Here is a 22,312-nt window from a genome sequence, read left to right as displayed (position 1 = left end):
TAGAATGGCTATTATCAACAAGGCAGGTAATAACAAGTTGGAGACATTGTGAAGAAAAAAGGAACCCTCTGCCCTGGCCAGTGTGGCTCAGTTGGTTGAGTGTCGTCCCATGTACCCAGAGGTCTCTGGTTCAATTTCCGGTTGGGGCATGTGCCTGGGTTGTGGTCTCGATCTGCAGTGAAGGGTGTGTAGGAGGCAGCCCATCTATTTATCCATGTTTCTCTCTTTCTCTCTCTCACCCTCCCTCCCTCCCTCCCTCCCTCCCTCCCTCCCTCCCTCCCTCCCTCCCTCCATCCCTCCCTTCCTCTCTCCTTAAAATCAATAAAAACCTTTTTTTTTTAAAGAAACCCTCATTCACTGCTGATGGGAATATAAATTGGTACAGCCAATATGGAAAACTGTATGGCGGGTTCTTAAAAAATTAAGAATAGAGTTACCATATGACCCATCAATCCCTCTCTTGGGTATCTACCCAAAAAACTCCAAAACATGTATTCGCAAAGATATATGCACCCCTACGTTCATTACAGCATTATTCATGGTGGTCAAGACATGGAAACAACAACCAAAGTGTCCTTTGATAGAGGACTGAATAAAGAAGATGTGCTACAGCCCAGCCAGTGTGGCTCAGTAGTTGAGCATTGACTCATGTACCAAGAAGTCACCAGTTCGATTCCCAGTTAGAGCACATGCCAGGTTGCGGGCTTGATCCTCAGGGCGGGTGTGCAGAAGGTAGCCTATCAATGTTGATGTTTATCTCTCTCCCTCTCCCTCTCCCTCCCTTTCTCTAAAAGTCAAGAAAAATACCTTTTTAAAAAAGAAGAAGGAAATCTTACCCATTGTGACAGCATGGATGATCCCAGAAAGCACTATGCTAAGTGAAATAAGCCAGTCAGAGAAAGACAAATACCATATAATTTCACTTATATGTAGAATCTAGTGAATAAAATAAACAAACAAAATAGAAACAGACTCACAGATAGAGAGAAGAGACTGATAGAAGGGAGAGGGGAAGGGTCCTGGCCAGTGTGGCTCAGTTGTTGAGCATAGACCTATGAACCAGGAGGTCATGGTTCCATTATCAGTCAGGGCACATGCCTGGGTGTGGGCTCAATTCCCAGTAGGGGACATGCAGGAGGCAGCTGATCAATGATTCTCTCTTATCATTAATGTTTCAATCTCTCTCCCTCTCCCTTCCTCTTTGACATCAATAAAAAAATATATTTTAAAATATATTTGGGGGGAAAAAAGATGTGCTACATATATACAATGGAATGCTACTCAGCCATAAGAAAAGATGAAATATTGCCATTTGTGACAACATTTATGGACCTTGAGAATATTGAAGTCAGAAAAAGCTAAGAATGAAATGATTTGCCTCATTTGTGAGATGTAAAACTGAAACTCACAGACACAGACAACAACGGTAGGGTGGTTATCAGAGGGGTGGGAGAGTACGGGGGCGGGAGGGGAGCCAAATATATGGTGACAGAAGATGGTTTGACTTTGGGTGGTGAGCACACAATGCAATATACAGATCATGTATCATACAAATGTTCACTTGAAACCTATATGATTCTATTAACCAATGTCACCCCAATATATTTTAAAAATGTAGCCCAGCTGACATGGCTCAGCGATTGAACATCGACCCATGAACCAGGAGGTCACGGTTCCATTCCTGGTCAGGGCACATGCCGGGGTTGCAGGCTCGATCCCCAGTAGGGGCCATGCAGGAGGCAGCCAATCACTGATTCTCTCTCATCATTGATGTTTCTATCTCTCTCTCTCCCTCTCCCTTCTTCTCTCTGAAATCAATAAAAACATATTTTAAAAACAAAACAAAACATCTACTTCAGAATAAAAAACAAACTTATAGTCTCTGTAGTCATGATCTGGTTTCACAGAGCTTTAATGTTTTAAAAGAATGGAACAGGAACATGTACTTCAGGATAAATAAAGACTGGAATAAAAAATTTACTTCAGAATAAAAAACAATGTGGTTGGCAGGTACTTACTATTCTAGAGTCATCTCCAATAACAGCCCCAACTCTGCCCAGAATGCCACTTTTAACCTGAAACCTCAAACTGCAGTAATCAGTGCTGACAGAGCCAATAATAATAGCTAATAATAAAAACGAGGAGATAATGTACTTCCAGAAGGCTTGGGACACCTCAGATCCAAGGAGCAAGGTTAAGGCGAGTACGTGGGAGTTCTTAACATCATCAGTTGCCTCCATAAGGAAAACAGCGAGGAGGCTATAAAATGCGCAGAACAGCTGTGATTTTTCAACCCATCACATGTCACTCCCGCTGTGCACATCCCCATTCAAAGAGTCCCACAAAGCTCCCATGCCACCAGAGCACAGTCCCATCGCCACTGACTGAAAGGGCATCTGAAGGTTACCAGCTCCCTGCACAGAATGGGAACATGAACATGAATTTCCCTCATTCATTCTGCTCCCAAACCACCTGTCTTGGCTGCAGTGAGCATGAGGAGAGTTAACAACCTGACATGACAGAGTCAGGGAATGAAGAAGCTTTAAAACTTCCTTCAGATAATCACTCAGGGTTGCGCTTCTGGATGTTTGGCCTGAGCTGCACTGCTGATGTAAGGATTATCAAGTTTAAGACTGCTGGTGAGGCCAAATGACCTATTAGAGAGTGAATTAAAACCGCTATATACAAACAGGATGCCAGGCAGTTCTGCTGAGCACCTCAATACTCAAAATACCAAGGGAGTTCCCCTCCCTGCAGAGCCTTTCAATTTTAAAAAGTAGCAAGAAAAAATGTGGGTGGAGGCAGAAGGCAGGAGAGAAGAGGCTGTGCTGACACAGCTGAAGAACCCAGACCTGATCTGGGGGCACACAGGCGCGCTCGGCCCGTTTCTACAGCAGCACAGCAGCAAGTAGAATCAGCATCAGAGATGGGCCACTGGGGGTTCAGTTTGCTGCAAAATTTCTTCCTGAGAAAGCTTTGCCTCGGAGCAGGAATATCACTGCTTTACCAGGACAAAGTTGCTCCTGGTGGCTGCAAGCTAGCAAAACCTCTTCAATGCCCTAAGCAGGTGACCACCAGCCCTAAAGGCAGACGCCCTTTTGGAACTAATCCAGGTAACCTTTCTGTGGATCAATTCTTTCCCTCAGATGAATGCCTCTGAATGTTCATTCCAGTATGTTACCAGTCCTATTCTTGGTTTGGTCATCTTCCCTCAGGTATTATTCGTAATTGTTCCTTAAACAACTGAAACAGGAGATGAGGGTTGGATTTGTGGATTGTATATTAAAGAGTGCAAGTCAGCAGAAAGGAATCCCTGACGGGGGACACCCAGGATAGCCACAGAGATGGTTTCTTTTTGGCCTAGGGAGTCCCTAGGCAAATGGCTTTAGGGAGACTGGGCAGAAGGCTATTACACCACGCAACAAATTCAGAAAAAGAACAAAGTAAGAGAGGAGAAAACAAGGTCACCAGGCTCAGCCCACCTCTACTCCAACTTCTCCAACAGGAGAACAGCACTAGACAGTAAAGAGCATATCAGATGCCCCTCAGCAATGTCAGGCAACAGCAAGCATATATACACATTTACATAACAGCTGCACCAAACAATACTGGGGGTGTGATGGCTCCTCGGAGATGGAGAGGCTGCCACGTGTTATCTTGGATTTTCAACTGTCATCTTATCAAACAAGACAGCAAATACTTTATCCTCTGCCAGGACCATAGGGAGCCTGCCTTCAGCAGCACCACTGGAGCATTTTATATTGTAACACTCACTCGGCTGTAATTCAGTTCAGGTGGCCTTCTTCCCTTTGCAAAGATGTGGGCTGCAGCCAAATAAGCAAGAGGTCTTGGGAGAGAGAGAATCATCCCCACGCATACCTAAGGAGATCCCTACAATTTAAGAAACTGGAATCAATGTTTTAGCCTACAACTGAGAGAGTAAACTTTGAATTTCAGTTCTTGTTGACTTATACCCCGTGGTTGTCGTTTTTTCCACTTTTCATTTGCAATACTAACATTGACATTTGAGCATTAATTCTAAAACTGTTTTATTATTGGGATATGGAAAAGAGGATATCGTTTCTTAAGAAGTCATCATAGTTCTGTGGCATAGTGGGCTATACTCCTGTTTCTTTTATCTCTTTCCACCAATGTCCTCTAACATTTAGAACAACACTTAGCCACCCAATCTAACATGATTTCATTTGGTCTTGTCTTGAAACAACAAGCTGCTTCAAAGATGACAGTACCCCGTCACCATCTCTGGGTACAGATTTATATTCTGTTCCTGGTTTGTTTACATTACACCAAAAAACATACAGTGGAATATTATTCAGCCTTTAAAAGGAATGAAATCCTGATACATGCTACATGTTACTCCATAGATGAACCTTGCAAACATGTAACTGAAATAAGCAAGAAACAAAAGGATATATCCTGTATGATCCCACTTACATGAGGTACCTAGAATAGTCAAATTCATAGACACCGAAAGTAGAATGGTGATTGTCAAGGACTGAAAAGGGGAGAAAATGATGAATTATTGTTTAATGGTTGCTAATTATTATTTAATTTCAATTTGAGAAGATGAAAAAGTTCTGGAGATGGCTAGTGGTAATGGCTACACAACAATGTAAATGTACTTAATGCCACTAAATTGTACAGTTGGCTGTGTACTGGCCATTGAGGGAGGAGGAGTTCCTTGAAGGAAAATTTCTAGGTAAAGGAATATTTCTAGGCAACAATCCAGAGGATTTTTCTTTGCTACTGCCCAATACCTGCTACTATCAGTCCAGAGATTGCTTCATTCCAGGTCTATTTTCTACTTTTAGAATCCTAATAGTTAACTTCTGCAATGCCTGGGGATCATCTTTGTCATATTTTCCCTCATATTTTCTCTCTCTTCACCTTTTCCAGAGATTTCCTTAACTTTATCTTCCTTAATTGAATATATGTATTTGTTAGTACATATATGTAATTTCCATGGGCTCTCTTATTCTCTAATTTATCTTTTTCACAACATCTTAATTTTATTTTCCAAGTGAAATTCTTCAGAAAATTGTACATCTGCTCCTCTAACAAGTTGCATACTTCATGTGGTTATCAAGAATAATATGACTGTTTTCAACGCTATAGATAAATGCTATTACAAAATATTAGTGAACTGCCCTAACCGGTTTGGCTCAGTGGATAGAGTGTTGGCCTATGGACTGAAAGGTCCCAGGTTCAATTCCAGTCAGGGCATGTACCTTGGTTGCAGGCACATCCCCAGTAGGAGGTGTGCAGGAGGCAGCTGATCAATGTTTCTCCCTCATCGATGTTTCTAACTCTCTATCCCTCTCCCTTCCTCTCTGTAAAAAAATCAATAAAATATATTTTAAAAAATATATTAGTGAACTGAACTGTCCAAGTGAACTGAATTTAATAAGTGTCAACATGCATAGTGATTTTACTTAAATAAGATTAAATTTCAAGTTACAGAAATATCAGGTAGTAAGTATGACACCATAGCTATGGTGGTAATGAGAAGTAGTAGATTTATTCTACATTCAATTTGCTGCAAATATAATAGTGCAATAGAACATTTGGTGATAGACTCTCAAGGAAAGGCTTTCTGAAAAAGGTGAGTTTTGAAAAAAAATTTCTGAAGAAGAACCATGTGACTAAGAAGTAATTTTCAGGAACAGTATACTAGTATAATATGACTATTGAACTGGATAATAAAAAAACACAATGTTTTCTTCCTTAGAAATAATACACTTTCTGGAACACTAGTCTCCCTTTGTAGGCATTAATATCTTTTCTTTAAAAATCACTACATAGTTCTCAATCTCATCTCTCTTCCCTAGAAAAAATAAAAACTCTTTTCAATACTCTTCTAAACTTCAAAACAAAGGAACCATTCAAATTAGGCCTCTTCACTGAGATTGTTTGAGAACGTAATTGTGCCTTTGTTACCTCAGGACAAACAGACTAAAGAGCTGGTCAGGGAAGGACATGGGAGGCATGCCCTACTTTTTGACCTTGGTAGTAGTTACACTGTTCACTGTGTGATTATTTGTTTAACAGTAATATATATTTCACCAAAACATCATATGTACTTTTAAACAGCTTCCTTTACAGAAACTTCTCTAAGTAAAGCAAACTAAATAAACATCTAATTTAAATGTATTCATTCTAACTGACCTTTTAAAAGAGTTTAAGGGGAAGAGATGGAACAAAAGCAAAAATAAATAAATACTTGCTTTACTCTTATTTACATCTTTCAAGAAAAGTCTCAATGTGGACAGACTTAACATGTGCTTTCAAGTAAAGCATTACAATTAATATAGTTTAATACTGCAAACTCCCTCTTTTTCTAAATTTAAAGATTATTATATATAAAGTGGGAAAGGCACAAATTCATTTCCTTTTTATTTGGCTTGAATTTCCCAGGACTTTAAAGTGTCTAAAGAAATGGCACTTGCGTGGCGTCCTTTATCTTGGACCTACAGTACTTTCTTTCTGTTCCTTCCCAAATATATTACTAAGCCTTTATTTGTGCCAAACCACCTCCTCTGGTGAGTACAACGAAAGCTCTGATGTCTCCTCTTCATTCTGCAGTTACAGCGAAGCCTCTGAACAGTTAATACTGTACCCCTGCTCAATCTGCTGAGAGCACACGCCTGGAATACTGATTCCATTGCTTAAGGCCATTTCATAAGTCCCCCAAACAGACTGCCATTAGGACCATTTCTCTCTCCAGAGCTGGCAGTTAATGACCATTCTACTTCTAGCTAGGAAGGGAGCAGTTACTTCCTGGCAGTGTGTCTTTAGGTCAGCATAATTTTAGCATTGCCCATGGATAAACAAATAGTATTTTAGTTTGTATTTATTAGAATAGAAATGGAATGCTCTGAGGGTATACTATCCTATTACTTTGGCTTAGGTCTTTTTCACTCAAATATCCTCCTTTCAAAGTTATCTGTCAGTGTTCTATTAAAAAACCCACCATAACTAAATATGTTTGTTCCTCTTCTAGTTTAAAAAACACACAGGAGAATTATTCTTTAATTTTCAGTTCTTTCAAAGTCCTTCTTGGGGTAAGAAAAGTCTTATTTCAACCAGAAATAAGCAGATACCTGCAACAACTCTCAAAAGAGATGTACAAAAGAAAAACGTGGCTTCTTCTTCCAAAAGTCATTAGAGCTTTTTTCCTTTTTCTTTTTAAGGTACCCAGAACTATTGCATCGAGCCAAAACGACCAGTTCTCTTCACGGTGGAGAATGGCAATTGACTGTTATTAAATTCTTACAGCAATGAGCAATGACTTGCATTCTCGTTCTGTTTCTCTTTAAATAGTAGGTTAAGTTGATTCTTTTCCCATCACCACATTCCTGACACTCGATCTATATAGCTGCTAATATGCTACACACATATTAACGCAGTAGTTAACTGCAACTGAATTCAACCTTAACAAACTATGCAGTTAACCTTTCTGTTTACTCCAAGTCAGTTCCTATCTTGTTAGTGAAATCAATTTTTCCTCCTTTCTAAACATAATAATTTTATCTGGTACAAAAACTATATGTATAATCCATTGGTTTTTTATTTTCCCCCCCAAGAGTTTCAGGAGCCACGGGTTCTCATTTCTATTGGAGAAAGACATGTCTATTTGTGGTAATTCCAAAAGGTGGGCTGCTATAACTACTTACAAATACAGTTATTACCTCTTATGTATTTGGGGAGGACAAATGTCACCTTTATTCTCAAAGAAAAGTTAATCCCTTTGATTAAACACAGGTGAAAAATGATATTTTCTGGAGTAAAATATTGGAAACCATACCAAAGGACGTTTTGTTATAACTAGCTGTATTCAAAGGTACTCCTCCATACTCATACCTTGCCCCCACCCTTTTGTATTGTAAATTGCCAGTTAATCATCTGTACCCCTTCAAAGACAGGAAGCTCCTGGAAGGCAGGGATTATACCATAACTAGTAGCCCTGCGCACGAATCCGTGCGCCAGTAGCTCGCTGCCGCCCTCTAGTAGCTCTCCACCTGCTACCCTGCCCTCCTATAGCTCCCCCACCCCTCCCCCGCCCCCCCCTCATAGCCTGCTGCCCTGCCCCCTCCTGTAGCTCTCTGGTACCCACTTGTAGCTCTCTGCCCCACCCACCTGCTGATCTGTGATCCAGGCGTTACGTGGTCAGTCGTTACACTTCACAGTGTAATGACCATTTGCATATAACATCTTTATTATATAGGATGGCTGTTTTATCTGCAGGGCACATGGTCTGGCAGATGGTACACAAAAAGTATGTGACAGTATTAAAATCAGCTCAAAAGTCCAATTCTTAATTAGCCACACAGTGTTAGACAAACTGGCACACCCACTGCCCCAATGTTTATGGAACAAGTTTTGTGTGTGTGTGTGTGTGTCTTTTATTAGCCCCAAATGCCTAAGGGTGTGTGTTTTATTTTTATTTATTTATTTATTTACTTAATCCTCACTCGAAGATATATTTTCCCACTGATTTTTAGAAAGAGTGGAAGGGAGGGGAGAGACAGAGAGAAACATCAATGTGAGAAAGACATATGGACTGGTTGCCTCCCACATGCACCCCACCCAGGCCAGGGATCAAGCCTGTGACCAAGGTATGTGCCCTTGACTGACTTGAACCCGGGACTCTTCAGTCCCCAGGTTGACACTCTAACCACTGAGAAAACCAGCCAGGGCTATGGAACAAGTTTTAATCAGACATTATCACAGTTCAAATAGATATGCCTACTTTTAAATATCTAATGATCTCTATCTAAACACTGAGTATCACCCTAGCTCAGGGGTCCTCAAACTTTTTAAATAGGGGGCCAGTTCACTGTCCCTCAGACCATTGGAGGGCCAGACTATAGTTTAAAAAAAAACTATGAACAAATTCCTATGCACACTGTACATATCTTATTTTGAAGTAAAAAAACAAAACGGGAACAAATACAGTATTTGTATTTGCATGTGGCCCGCGGGCCGTAGTTTGAGGACCCCTGCCCTAGCTGGTTTGGCTCAGTGGATAGAGCATTGGCCTGTGGAATGAAGGGCCCCGGGTTTGATTCCGGTCAGGGGCACATGCCTGGGTTGCGGGCTCCATCCCCAGTCGGGGGGTGAGCAGGAGGCAGCCAACCGATGAATCTCTCTCATCATTGATGTTTCTATCTCTCTCTCCTTCTCCCTTCCTCTCTGAAATCAATAAAAAATATATTAAATAAAAATAAACACTGAGTATCTTTATGGGAGGCAGCAGAAACAATTATAATTTGTGAGTTTTGAATTTTTGTTCTGATTCAAACTATATTACTAACTAGCAATAATCTTTGGCAAATCACTTTAACCTGGTTGGATCTTGTGTCATTAGTGTGGAACGGGATTAAAGAAATGATCTCCAATTACCCAGTTCTAAAACTCTGATTCAGCATGAACCAATACAGGTACCACTGCTATGGAGATACAAGATATAGCAAGGCCTTGCCAACACTAGAGGGAGCTACACTCATGTCATCACCGAGCTGGTTAGGGAGATTTTAAAACAAAGCATCTTTAGATGGAAAGCTGACTTAACAAAGTGACAAAAATTAAATATCAAGTGAGAAATCCATAATGTTCATACAGCCACCCCCCCCCCCACACACACACACACAGGCTCTCTGCTGGCACCTCCCTCTTACAGACATCAAAGCACTTCACATCAACACATCATCTGTGTTTTTATTCTAATTCCAAAAGAACCAAGTTGATTTGAATCATTCCTACAGATTTCTTTTCCCACTCAGTCTATTTTCTTTCTTAATCAAATTAACAACAGAAAAGCAAAATAATTAACTATACTACTGGAAAGTCTCCAAGGAAATGAGATAGAGGAAGAGAAAGATTCATGCCACACTGAAGCTGTGGCCTGAGAAAATCAGTAGTTAATTGCAACTAAATTCATTAGCAGCCTGTCACTCAAACCCAAAACTACCATAAATACTTTGAAAACAAGAAAAATATTTAAAAAGAGGAAAGATACAGTATAAGGAAAAGAAGGAATCAATGTAACTCAGCAATGTGGGAGCCGGAATGTTGGCCTAAGTCAGTGGTTCTCAGCCTTGGCTGCACATTAGAATCACCTGGGAATCTTCTTAAAATCCTGATTTCTGGGCCTCATCCTCCGGAAATTCTGCTTCTTTGTTATGGGGTGGGGCCACAACATTAGTAACAAAGAAACAGAATTTCCGGAGGATGAGGCCCAGAAATCAGAATTTTAAAAAGATTCCCAGGTGATTCTAATGTGCAGTCAAGGCTGAGAACCACTGGCCTAAGTGAATGCTGTCATTGCCCTGTTGGGCTCTGCAGCTGCTGAAGAGTGATGTCAGTACGTAGAGGCAACTGACAAGAAAACTGTCAAGGGACAAAATGAGATAAGGGTATGAAGGACAAGGACGGGGTATGGAAGAAAAAAGAAAAGTATTTCCAAAGCTAAAGCTGATTATTTTCTCTCTCCCAGCTCCAAAGAAAACATCCATGGCCTTGCAAATGTATGACCTAAACCATTATAGAACAAGTGAAATGCAGAATCAAAAACCTCTCCATTGGCATCAACTTATGTTTCTCTTTGCCCGGAAACGCAATGGCATGTTAACCTGATAGAGAGGGCATAAATTGTGGACATTACAGAATGTGGTCTGTGGAAGAAAGATAAATGCAATCCTGAAAAGCTCCTTTTATTTAAATTTCATGGATTAATTTAACATGGAGAAAGCAAAGCCTCAACAGTCAGAACTAAACTACCTACTTTTTAGGACATGAGCTGTTCCTGAGTAAAAATAGATTATGAAACAACTTTGGAGAGTCACTTTGTGGGAGAAAAGAAAACTTCTAGAACAAGACAAACAATTCTATTTTCACTTAAAAAATGCAAACTCAGACCTCCAAAGATAAAAATAACAGTGTAAAACTCACCAGGTTAAAAACCAACTTATTCCTATGGATCCAAGTAGTTGGATTCTTGTTGCTTAAATCATCAATTTCAAATACTCTAGAGATACCACAGCCTTAACAGAGTCAAAAAATTTCTCTTTTCTTTTAGGACATTAAAAAAAGTGTTTTTAAGTAACCCTTTCAGTCAATGAGCCTCATGGGAAGAATAAGAAATATATACTTTACTGTGAAAAAGAGAACGACTTGTTTTCCTTGCTTATTTAGGACACAGGTCAATGGATTTCTAATTCACTCTCTTTCTTACTGACCTTTAAGATGTTTCTGCCATCAAATGATTCTCTTTCTTTGAAGATATATTTGCCATCTGCTGTGTGGATATTGTACCTGCCTTCAGCTGTAAATATAATAAAGAAAATGTCAGAAGAGAAGCCTGGACTATTTATGTTTGTTTTCTCTTGGGTTTCTATAAGTACAACTAGCAAAATATCCATGTACTATCCGGAAAGTGGCATAATATGGAGGAAAAACATCACAGTATTAGTCAAGAGACCCAGTCTCTAGTCTTAGCTCTGTTATCAACACATTCAGTATACATTTATTCACTCAACATTGTTCAAGCAGTCTTTGTACGTTACCTATGTAACTAGCTATATTCTTAGTCAAAGTTACTTAGTCAAAGTTACTGGTTAAGACTGGGTGATCTTCAAAGGCTCCTCACAGTCTAAAAACCCAGGATTTTATAAAAGCTGCATATATTTTTAATATATAAAAATACACGAAAATTCACACATTAACTAGTCAAAAATGCTGACAACCACGCTGTGGGTTGATTTTGGAACACCCCCTAAATGAGGAAGACCCCTTTAGTTGCAATCAAAGGTATCCTAATAGACATTCTACACAGAAATGTAGCAAATCTATGACCTTAGCCTCATCAAAGCTGCACTCTAACTCCTTGATTTAATTTAGCCTGCTTATCCCAAAAGATGTCCTTAAAGTATAGCATGAAAAGGAATATCAAAAGAAAGGGATAACAGGAAAGAAAACATAAAACCTTATTCTACGTCCCTTTCAAGTAAAAATTCAACACAAAGAAGAATACAGGGTATAGAAAAATCAAAGCATCCTCAAGAATTATTTAACTCTGAAGATATTTTCCAAAAATATCAACCCTTTCCTGTCCTAAAAAATATCTGCATTTCCATTTGTGAGTATGGTCTTTTACTGTATATAGGTATGGGGACTACCAAGTCAGTATTGATAAAATATATATTTTTATATGTTGATAAAATATATATGTCTTTAAATCTTAGCCCTTAATAAAATAAAAAACCAGATTTAAGGGCTAAGATTTAAGTGCTAACTCCATGAACATAATATATTTTAGCTAGCCCATTGGAATTATACATGGGTAACTATGGAACCATTTCTCTAATAAGAAATATTCTCTTAATCAAAGTTCCCAATTCCATTGATATTTTGCAACTTAAAAATAAGTCCCCTGTTAAGAGAAGATGTGGAATTTTAAAGTAAATCATATTAAATAATTATCTACAAAAAACAGTAATCATATCTGAAGATTGAAATGTTTAATGATAGTTTCAAAATCTGTAAGTAGCATTAGCCTTTAGGGAAATGATAATAAAAACCACAATGAGATACCACTTCACACCCACAGAATGGCAATGATAAAAGAGACATAATAAAGATGTAGAGAAATCAGATGCCAATTCTGATTAGAAATAGGTTCTTGGGAGCATTTTATAACCTAAAAAGTTGGTTCCATCCCTCTACTTTGGGGTCCCTTTATGTTGATTCAATCCTGTTTAGTATCTTACTTTCTACTTTCTGAGTTTCATTTCTCCAAACCCAAGCTCACAGAGAAGTGGAAGTGGAGATTACCTGGTATTTCTCTCTCGATTCCCAGGCAGAGTTTCTACAGCTCAGGAAAGAGATGAGGTATAAATAAGGACCTTGAGTTTAAATGGAGTAAGTGACAAAATGAGAACTGCCTAGAAACATATCATTCAAATTAGCGGTCAATTCAGTATTTTTAAGTATATCTGCAAGTCATTTCTTAACACTTCTGAAGTAGTCCACAAGTGGTTAAATTAAAATCAAAATAAAAGAATTACTGAGTTAAAAAACAACACTAAACATGGGATTCTGTGCTGATATCTTTTACACAACAGGTCTTTGAAAAAGAAGCTGCATAGAACTTGAATTTGTGGCTGATCAGACAGATGCTGAATGTGTTAAAGAAGCTTTCAGTTGGGGAGGGGAAGTGTAAAGAAAAGAAGATCCTTTTTGAAATGTAGGGTTAAAACAAGGCATTTTTATAAGAAGCCTCAGATTCTATGAGGGGGAAAAAATTATTACTAACAAAAGGTTCCTCAACCTTGGTGCTGTTGACATTTTGGACTGAATAATTCTTTGTTGTGGGGTCTATACTGTGTGTTGCAGAGGGTTACATAGGATCCCTGACTTCTACCCACTAGATGTCAGCTGAAACCCACCCCTAGCCCCCTAACTGTGACAACAACGTCTCCAGACAACCCCATATATCCTCTAGGGCAGCGGTCGCCAACCTTTCGGACCTCATGGACTACCAGTTGGTGACCACTGCTCGAAAGGTTTCCTTAAACCAACAGTCACCAACCTTTCAGACCTCATGGACCACCAGTGGTCCGCGGACCACCGGTTGGTGACCACTGCTCTAGGGGATAAAATTGCCGCTAGTTGAGAACCACTAGTCTAACATTTACTTGTACCAGCTAATGTTCCTTTCGTCTTTCAAAATAAGCCAACAAGTATTGCATGGGACATACTTATACTAAAGTAATTAGTCACTGTTTACCTAAAATTTACCTGGGCATCCTGTATTTCTATTTGCTAAATCTGACAACCCTGTGTATGACAGAAATAAAAGAGTAGGGATGCCACAATCTCATGCTAGACATGTCCCTGTACACTTCCACTGTGCTCATTTAAACAAGCTAACAGATCAAAAAAAGAAGATATATCAGAAATTATTTCATAGGCCCGTTCTACTTAAACTCTAGAGATTTTATCATTTGGCCTTACTAATGACAAACTGTGCTACAGCTCTGTGGACTTACCATTGGGATCTTTCCTTAACAGAGTATTCATGACGGTAGCATGGAGTTTCACACTAGTCCACTCTTTCATTATTAGTCCAGATGCCTGAAAACGTTCTAGGACTCGATCAACTAATTCCTGCAGCCTGATGAAATGGAAGAGAGAAGTACAAAAATCTTAGTAAACCCGTGAGCCCCTGATTACTAATTCAACATTTAGGAAGCACCTGCTCTGGGCCAATCACTGTACAAGGCCCTGCATAAGAAGAGGAATAAAAGGCCACAGTCCCTACCATCATGAAGCTCACAGCCTTATAAAGAAGGCAGAAACAAATAACTACAAAACATGATGGTGAGCATTCAGGGAGAGATCAACTGTACATGGAGAGGACGAGGTTTTCACAGGAGGTTTAAACATGGTCTTGAAGAAACATGGAAGTTTATTATTTTGAGAATAGATCTCAAGAAGCCAGGCTCAACAGAATTACCTAAAAGAAAGGGCTTTATTGATTCATCTATTCACAGAACCAAAAACTAGTGTGGCTGATGTGTTTCTGCCAGGATCAAGTGAGGTCTGGTACAACTCTAAGGTATTTGCTCACTGGGAAGGAGTATGCATGTGATTATCCCGGTAGCACTGGATACTTACCATTGTTTCAATGAGGTGGAAGTACAGAACCAATAAAGACCCTATATAATAAAAGCCAAATATGCTAAGTGTGGAGAGCGGCTATAGCGTTTGGACAGGTTCAAGCCTCGGACTAATAAGGGCACGATCCTCTCATGGCAAAGCCACGTGCAAGTCCCAGCACAATTATAACCAAAGGCTACAGTTGTAAGCTTGACCTTATGGTCCAAACCTGTGGTCCCAGGAGGTTGAAAGATGTGGGCTTGATAGAGTTCAGGTGCATGTAATTGAGTAAGATTTGAAATCTGCAAGAACATTGTAAACATCTTGACCAAACCCTTACTTTGCCTCGTGGAATCTGGCTATAAAGTAAAGACTCGGCTTGCAGGTCATGGCACTGTCTCTCTAATCAGAGGGCAGCATCCCACCTAGACCCAGCTTTATTCTCTTGTCTGTCTTTTCTAATCCTTCACCACCCCCTCAGGTTTACCCATGGCTGTGCTGGCACGGCACACTAAGTGTCTGGTTGTCCAGTCGGCTGTTCAACCAATCAAAGTGTAATATGCTAATGATATACAAAGGCAGCTCAACCGCTCGCTATGACGTACACTGACCACCAGGGGGCAGACGCTCCGACCAGTAGGTTAGCTTGCTGCTGGGGTCTAGCTGATCGGGACTGAGTGAGATGGCCGGACACACCTTGGAGCCCTCCTACAGTCCCTCCTCTGCTGGCCAACCTCCCGCATCTGTGCTGCTCCCCTTCCCCCCCACCCCGGCCCCAATCATGTACTGGTGCACCTGGGGACAGCCTGGCTGGCACCCTCTTGCAATCCGAGACCCCTCGGGGGATGTTGGAGAGCTGGTTTTGGCCTGATCCCACAGGCCAGGCCAAGGAACTCCACCGGTGGCCCCTAGTCCTATATAATAGAAGCCTAATATGCAAATTGTCCCCTCAGGTGGTCATTCAACCAGAGTTTGAACAGGAGTTCAACTGGGAGTTCGACCGCTCGCTCTGATGTGTGCTGACCACCAGGGGGTGGCGCGGAACATGGTGGGTGTTGGCAACGCAGCGCTGGCAGTGGAGGTGTTGCTGGCCCCAATGGGCCCCAACAAGAGCAATACCGTGGCAGAATGGTGGAGCAGGTAAGCGGGCGGCGCCAGATCAAGGTGGGATGCCAGGCAGGGCTGCAGGGCTGTGAGGCTGGGGGCGCAAGCTGGGGCCCCATCTCCACAGGCCACCCCGAGGCACCCCACCTGTGCACAAATTTGTGTACCGGGCCTCTAGTAACTACATAAAAGAATATCCACAGCTGCAATTGCATGACTGATTCCCCTTATGGACTCACGTCAGGTGGTTCTGCAGTGGATGAGCTCTACCTTAATGATGGCCACTCATTCTAGTACCTCCACCAGAAGCAATTTCTGCATAAGAAGTCTTCATTCTGCTCAGGTATTTGGCTCAACAGCTTGGAGAATGCCCTTTAACACTTCTTGCAAGGCCAGTCTAGTGATGATGAATTTCTTCAGCTTTTTTGTCTGGAAAACTCTTTATCTCTCCTTCAACTGTGAAGAACAACTTTGCGAGTAGTTCCAACAAGAGGGGTCATTATCCCAGCAAGTATGTGGTGGAGAGGATCTTGGTCCTAGGCCTCAGAATCAGCCATCATCTGTGACCACCCACTCACCTGATGATAAAATGTAGCCTGTGGCTTTTACATGTCATGCCAAAACAGCCACCCGGAGCCCAAATAAGCTCTCACTGAACGCTGGCCCTGACTGGGAGGTCACATCAAAAGACAGAGCATGCCCTAGCCGGTTTGGCTCAGTGGACAGAGTACTGGCCGCAGACTGAAGGGTCCCAGGTTCGATTCCGTTCAAGGCACATACCCAGGTTGCAGGCTTGGTCCCCAGTGGGGGGCAAGCAGGAGGCAGCGGGTCGGTGGTTCTCTCTAATCATTGATGTTTCTCTCTCTCTCTCCCTCTCTGAAATCAATAAAAATATATTTTAAAAAAAAAGATTGAGCAGTGCACCTGGGGACAGAGCGAGGGGAGGTGCCTACACCTTTCAACCTTTCCCTGGCCTTATTTGAGATTTGTGCTGCATACTTATTGACTTTCCTGGCTCAAAATAATCCTTTATTAGTCACTAATGTGCTAGTGAACAATAGATTTCATATTTTTTAGATTTTATATTTTTTGATGTACTAGTATCAAACATCACCTCTTTTATTGGACTCAAGTAGCCTTGAGACATGTACAGAGTTCATGAATCTTCCGCTGCTTCCTGGGCCATGGCCCTGTGGTAAGCAGTGAGCTGCTTCTCCTTAAGCATGGCTGGATGGGTTTGTTTTATGTGAGGTGTGGGTCAGGTTCGCTCTGTGTGGCCCATTTGTGGAAGCTTGCCTCCAGCAGTTGTTCTGGCTGCAGCAGCTGAATTGCTGAAGGCCTATCTCCAAGTGGACAACAGCCTCTGGTCCCCCCATCCAGCCATTGTTCACTCACTTAGATGTGAGCAAAACCACTCTCTTCCGCTTGCCCTGCATACGCTGCAGCAAGAAGGAGTCATTCTCCCCTAGGTATTGACTTAGGAGCCCAAACGATTCTTTTCCCCTTTTGATTTTCAGGTCCCAAAGTTCCAAATTAATCTTAAAATTCTAATTTCTTTATCTTAATTGTTTTTATGAACTACTGTCTGCTAACCAAAGAATATTTATAACATGAGTAAGCCATGATTGATAATAAAATGCCCATGTTCCCTCCACCAAACCTCAGAAATAGAAAGGACTGGGAGTGAGGCACAAAATTTAAGAGGGTGTCTAAAAATGCAGTAACCAAGATTAATCATGTTTTAATGCAATATATTTAACAATCAAAATTAATGCAAAAAAATCTACAATGAACGGAGTATCAAAACTGTGAATGAAGATGGGGTCAGTATTACTGAGTTCCTTTGCCTCAGACTCCAGCACAGCTTGGCATGGGATAACCTCACGGTACCCCAGTTCCTCAGGGCGCTCCCTGTGCTGGAGGTTCCAGCGACTCCTGCTGCCTGCCCCGCATCTCCTGGCGCAGCCTCAGGACCCAGCACTCTTCAATACACGCATTTCCTCATCTGGCTTTCTCCACTCAGCAACTTGACAAGTGCCACCTCTGGGCCACAACGGCCACCCTTCCCTCCCTCCACCTATGCAAACCATACCCTCCTTCCAGGTCCCAATCAAATCCTACTTTCCCATGAAGCCTTCATAACCACCCTAACATCCCTATGCCCAGGTACCCATGAGCAGTGACTCTATCCTCCTCTGAAATGCTGCCCCCGCTTATAAGGTGTGCTCTACTTAGGATTCTCAGAAATGGTCCCTTAATTTTCAAGTTTGTCTGTCTGGTTCTCCTACTAGATTATACTAGTGCTTCTTCAGAGCATGAATTATAAAAGGCACTGAATATACAATGCTGAAAAGACATATTCTCTGCCCCCAAAAATCTATTTGGGAAAAAGAAGCAGGAAAGACAGCAAGAAGGAAAATAGCATTTGGACACAAAAAGATGAGTAACATGAGAGAAATTTTAGACACAAGAAAAATACTAACAAAGACACATACGATCATCAATAAGCAGTGCAGCTGGCTGGGGCCTGGAGCAAGTGTAAGATAGTAGAGTATCAAGATGAACTATTAAGGTGGTTTCATACCAGAAGGTCTTGAATACTAGACTGGGGAATATGAATGATTTCAAAAGATGTGAAATAATGGGAGATTTTTAAGCAAGTAAGTCCTATGGTATATAGGCTATAGCTTAGGAGGACCAATGTAGCAGTATTTCATAGGATCTATACACACTGACATAAAAGTAATGTCTAGGTAATATTTCATACGAATGAATTGTAGAACAATAAGCATAATGTGATCCCATTTGTGTAAAATAATATGCACAGACAAGGACTCTCAGCAGTATCAGCTCTGCTTATAACCTATTGGGGAATAAATTTGAGAGAGTCAGGGTAGGGGAAAGAGAGCCATTTAATTTTCACTTTACCCACCTGTAACGCTTTTTTTTTTCATTGATTTTTTTTTTGAGAGAGAGAGAGAGAAACATGGATTTGTTGTTCCACTTATTTATACATTCATTGGTTGATTCTTTTTATACCCTGACCGGGGATCAAACCCGCAACCTTGGTATATGAGGACAATGCTCTAACCAACTGAGCTACCCAGCCAGTGTTGCAAGGCTTTATTTTTAGAAGAGAAAACAATGCTAAAAGAAGTCTGGCTGGGAAAGGAAGATAGTACAAACTGGAAGGCAGTACAGTGATGCTGGGATGCACAGCTGTGGGATTTAACTCTAATTACATACATACACCTCTCTCATCTTCTTTTCACCAAACTTCTTTTCAACAAAAAGCAGTCTGTCTCCAATTATTTTTAATCGCCTTTGTCTGCCCCATTATAAGTACAGGCTTTACAGTGAAACAGAGCTAGGTCAAACCATAATTCTACCACTTATAAACACATACTAATTACTACTGATCTTGACCGGACCAAGTATACCGAGCATACCTAAACAAGTATAACACGCCTGTTATAACAACATTTCTTTAAAATATATTTTATTGATTTTTTACAGAGAAGAAGGGAGAGGGATAGAGAGTTAGAAACATTGATGAGAGAGAAACATCGATCAGCTGCCTCCTGCACACTCCCCACTGGGCATGTGCCCGCAACCAAGGTACATGCCCTTGACTGCAATCGAACCTGGGACCCTTCAGTCCGAAGGCCGACGCTCTATCCACTGAGCCAAACCAGTCAGGGCAACAACATTTTTTATGTTAAATTTACTTTTAATGCAAATTGTTTACTTTTTTTTTTAAATATATTTTATTGATTTTTTACAGAGAGGAAGGGAGAGAGATAGTTAGAAACAATGATGAGAGAGAAACATCGATCAGCTGCCTCCTACACAATCCCCACTGGGGATGTGCCCGCAATCCAGGTACATGCCCTTGAACGGAATCGAACCTGGGATCTTTCAGTCCGCAGGCCGACGCTCTATCCACTGAGCCAAATCGGTTCCGGCAATTGTTTACTTTTTAAAAAATTCCTCACCCAAGGACATTTTTTCCATTGATTTTTAGAGAGCATGAAAGGGAAGAGGGGTGGGGGTGGGTGGGTTGAGAGAGAGAGAGAGAGACATCGATGTGAGAGACACACATCAATTGGTTGCCTCCTGCATGTACCACGACTGGGGCAGGGGATCAAACCCACAACCCAGATATGTGCTCTTGACAGGGAATCAAACCTGGGATCCTTCCATGCATGGGTCGATGCTCTAACCACTGAAAAACACCAGACTGGGCTACTTTTATTTTTTAAATCTAGAATTCATTGATTCTAGACAGAGAGGAAGGGAAAGGGAGAGAGAGAAACATCGATGTGAGAGAGAAACATTGATCTGTTGCCTCCTGCACATGCCCCAATTGGGGATGGAACCCATAACCTGGGTATGTGTCCTGACTGGAATCGAACCCACGACCCTTCAGTGCACTGGATGACACTCTAACCAACTGAGCCACACTGGCCAGGGCAACAAAAATATTTTTTTAATATCAGAAGGTGAAAAGAAAAAATTAATATCCAGAAATAACCACTGATAAAATTTTTATATATTCAGATCAACTGATTTATTTCTCTCCCCACTTTTTAAGGGGGGAAAAATTAATGTATATTTACGAATTGTTTTGTAATCTGTTTTCATCACATAAATACTTTATAATGAACATTTTCCATTTCCTCCCCCAATATGATTTTGATGAATATTTAGATTGTTTCTGGTATTTACTGTTATACACAATACTGTAATAAATATCTCCAAATATATATATTTTTAATATTTTTTAATTGATTTTGGAGAGGAAATGAGAGGGAGAGAGAGAGAGAAACATCAATGATGAGAGAGAATCATTGATCGGTTGTCTCCTGCACGCCCCCTACTGGGGATCGAGCCTGCAACCTGGGCATGTGCCCTTGACTGGAATCAAACCCGGGACCCTTCAGTCCACAGGCCAATGCTCTTCCACTAAGCCAAACCAGCTAAGGCAATATCTCCACATATAGATATCTGTCCACATATCTGATTAATTCCATTGGAAAAAAATTCTATAAGGTGAATTAGCAAGTCCAAGAAGTATTAAGTAAAACTCTTGAAATAAAGTGCCAACTTGCTTCCTGGAAAGTTTGTACTAACTTATACTCTTACCAGCAGAGACCTTCTCGTGTCACTTATCAAACACCTATTTATTTCTCTTTTACTTTTAAAATTTGTGTTTTCTTTTAATAGCTTAGTTCTTAAATAGATTTAAGGTTCTTTTTTTTTAAATATATTTTATTGATTTTTTTTACAGAGAGAAAGGGAGAGAGATAGTTAGAAACATCGATGAGAGAGAAACATCGATCAGCTGCCTCCTGCACACCCCCCACCGGGGATGTGCCCGCAACCCAGGTACATGCCCTTGACCGGAATCGAACCTGGGACCCTTCAGTCCGCAGGCCGACGCTCTATCCACTGAGCCAAACCGGTTTCGGCAGATTTAAGGTTCTTAAGGTAAAGGTCATTTTACCCATTTATATCCCTCATTCTGTCTAAAATTAGAGTGCCTAGTACTTTGTTAGTACTAAACTGTTTATTTGGGGATATTTATCTTTTGTCTAATTACTTGTTAGTCCTTTTACTGATCTCTTGTAAATTTTAGAGCTTCTCTTAGTAGACTGTTACATGATCTGCAAATGACAATTTTTGTCTTGTTAATTGTCTTTGTTTTATAGCTTAAGTATAATTAGCCTCAAGTTTCAGAACAATGTATTTAAGATTATGGTTATTATAGGCAACCATGTTTTATTTCTGATTATAATGGAAATAAACTTAGTAAAAATTACCATTCAAGGTGATTGTTGATTTTTGCTTTAAAATAGATATATATCATATTAGGTAATATCTTTCTATTACTATTTTCTGAAAGATTTTAATGAAAAAAATAAGTTGAATTTCATCAAAAGCTTTCTAGGCATGTATTTAGATATTATTTTTAAGTTTTATCATTACTGGTAAGTAGGATGTTATTATATGTCCTGGTCTTAATTTATCTTGCATTTTTGAGATATACCAGCCTAGTCATAATGCATCATACTCATTTGACTCCTACACTCCACTTTCAGAAAAATGCCAAATTAAGCAGATTTTACTATTTTTACATTGATCTATAAATCCTAATTGTTACTATTCTATTTCAGGTCTTTGCTCCTCACCTGAATTACTGTAATAGTTTTAAAATATTTCCCCATCCTATTCCTGGGTCTTCTTTTCAATTACATACATCGTATATAAATTGCATTAAAAGTATATAGAACCATTTGGGGAAAATTGACATCTTTATGAAACTAAGTCTATCAATGAACATGGGTGTCTCTCAATTTATTTATAATTTTCTGCAAAAAGGTCTTGAACAAACTTTGTTATAATTACTCCTAAGTGCCTTATGGTCTTTGTTGCTACTGTAAATGGATGGTGTCTTTTTAAAATGGTGTTTTGTGTTTGTTACTGGTGTATAGAAAAGCAATTGATTTTATTATACTAATTTTATAGC

The 22,312-nt window shown here is 40.3% G+C and overlaps 1 protein-coding gene across 9 annotated transcripts in view; it reads right to left on the bottom strand.

Annotated features, from left to right (window-relative positions):
• Nucleotides 1–22,312, bottom strand: part of ASCC1 (activating signal cointegrator 1 complex subunit 1) — a 96,252-nt gene that overhangs the window by 21,889 nt on the left and 52,051 nt on the right. For all 9 annotated transcript variants that reach the window (XM_059662436.1, XM_059662431.1, XM_059662439.1 and 6 more), the window contains exons 8-9: nt 14,070–14,194; nt 11,259–11,344 (exon numbers count right to left, since the gene is read on the bottom strand). In XM_059662436.1, the coding sequence (XP_059518419.1) occupies nt 11,259–11,344; nt 14,070–14,194 (211 nt within the window). The remainder of the gene's footprint in view (nt 1–11,258; nt 11,345–14,069; nt 14,195–22,312) is intronic.

This window comes from Myotis daubentonii, chromosome 13 (assembly GCF_963259705.1).
Source record: "Myotis daubentonii chromosome 13, mMyoDau2.1, whole genome shotgun sequence".
Classification (NCBI taxonomy): Eukaryota; Metazoa; Chordata; class Mammalia; order Chiroptera; family Vespertilionidae; genus Myotis; species Myotis daubentonii.
The sequence above is the reverse complement of the archived record's forward strand: the minus strand, read 5'-3'. Positions and strand labels throughout refer to the sequence as shown.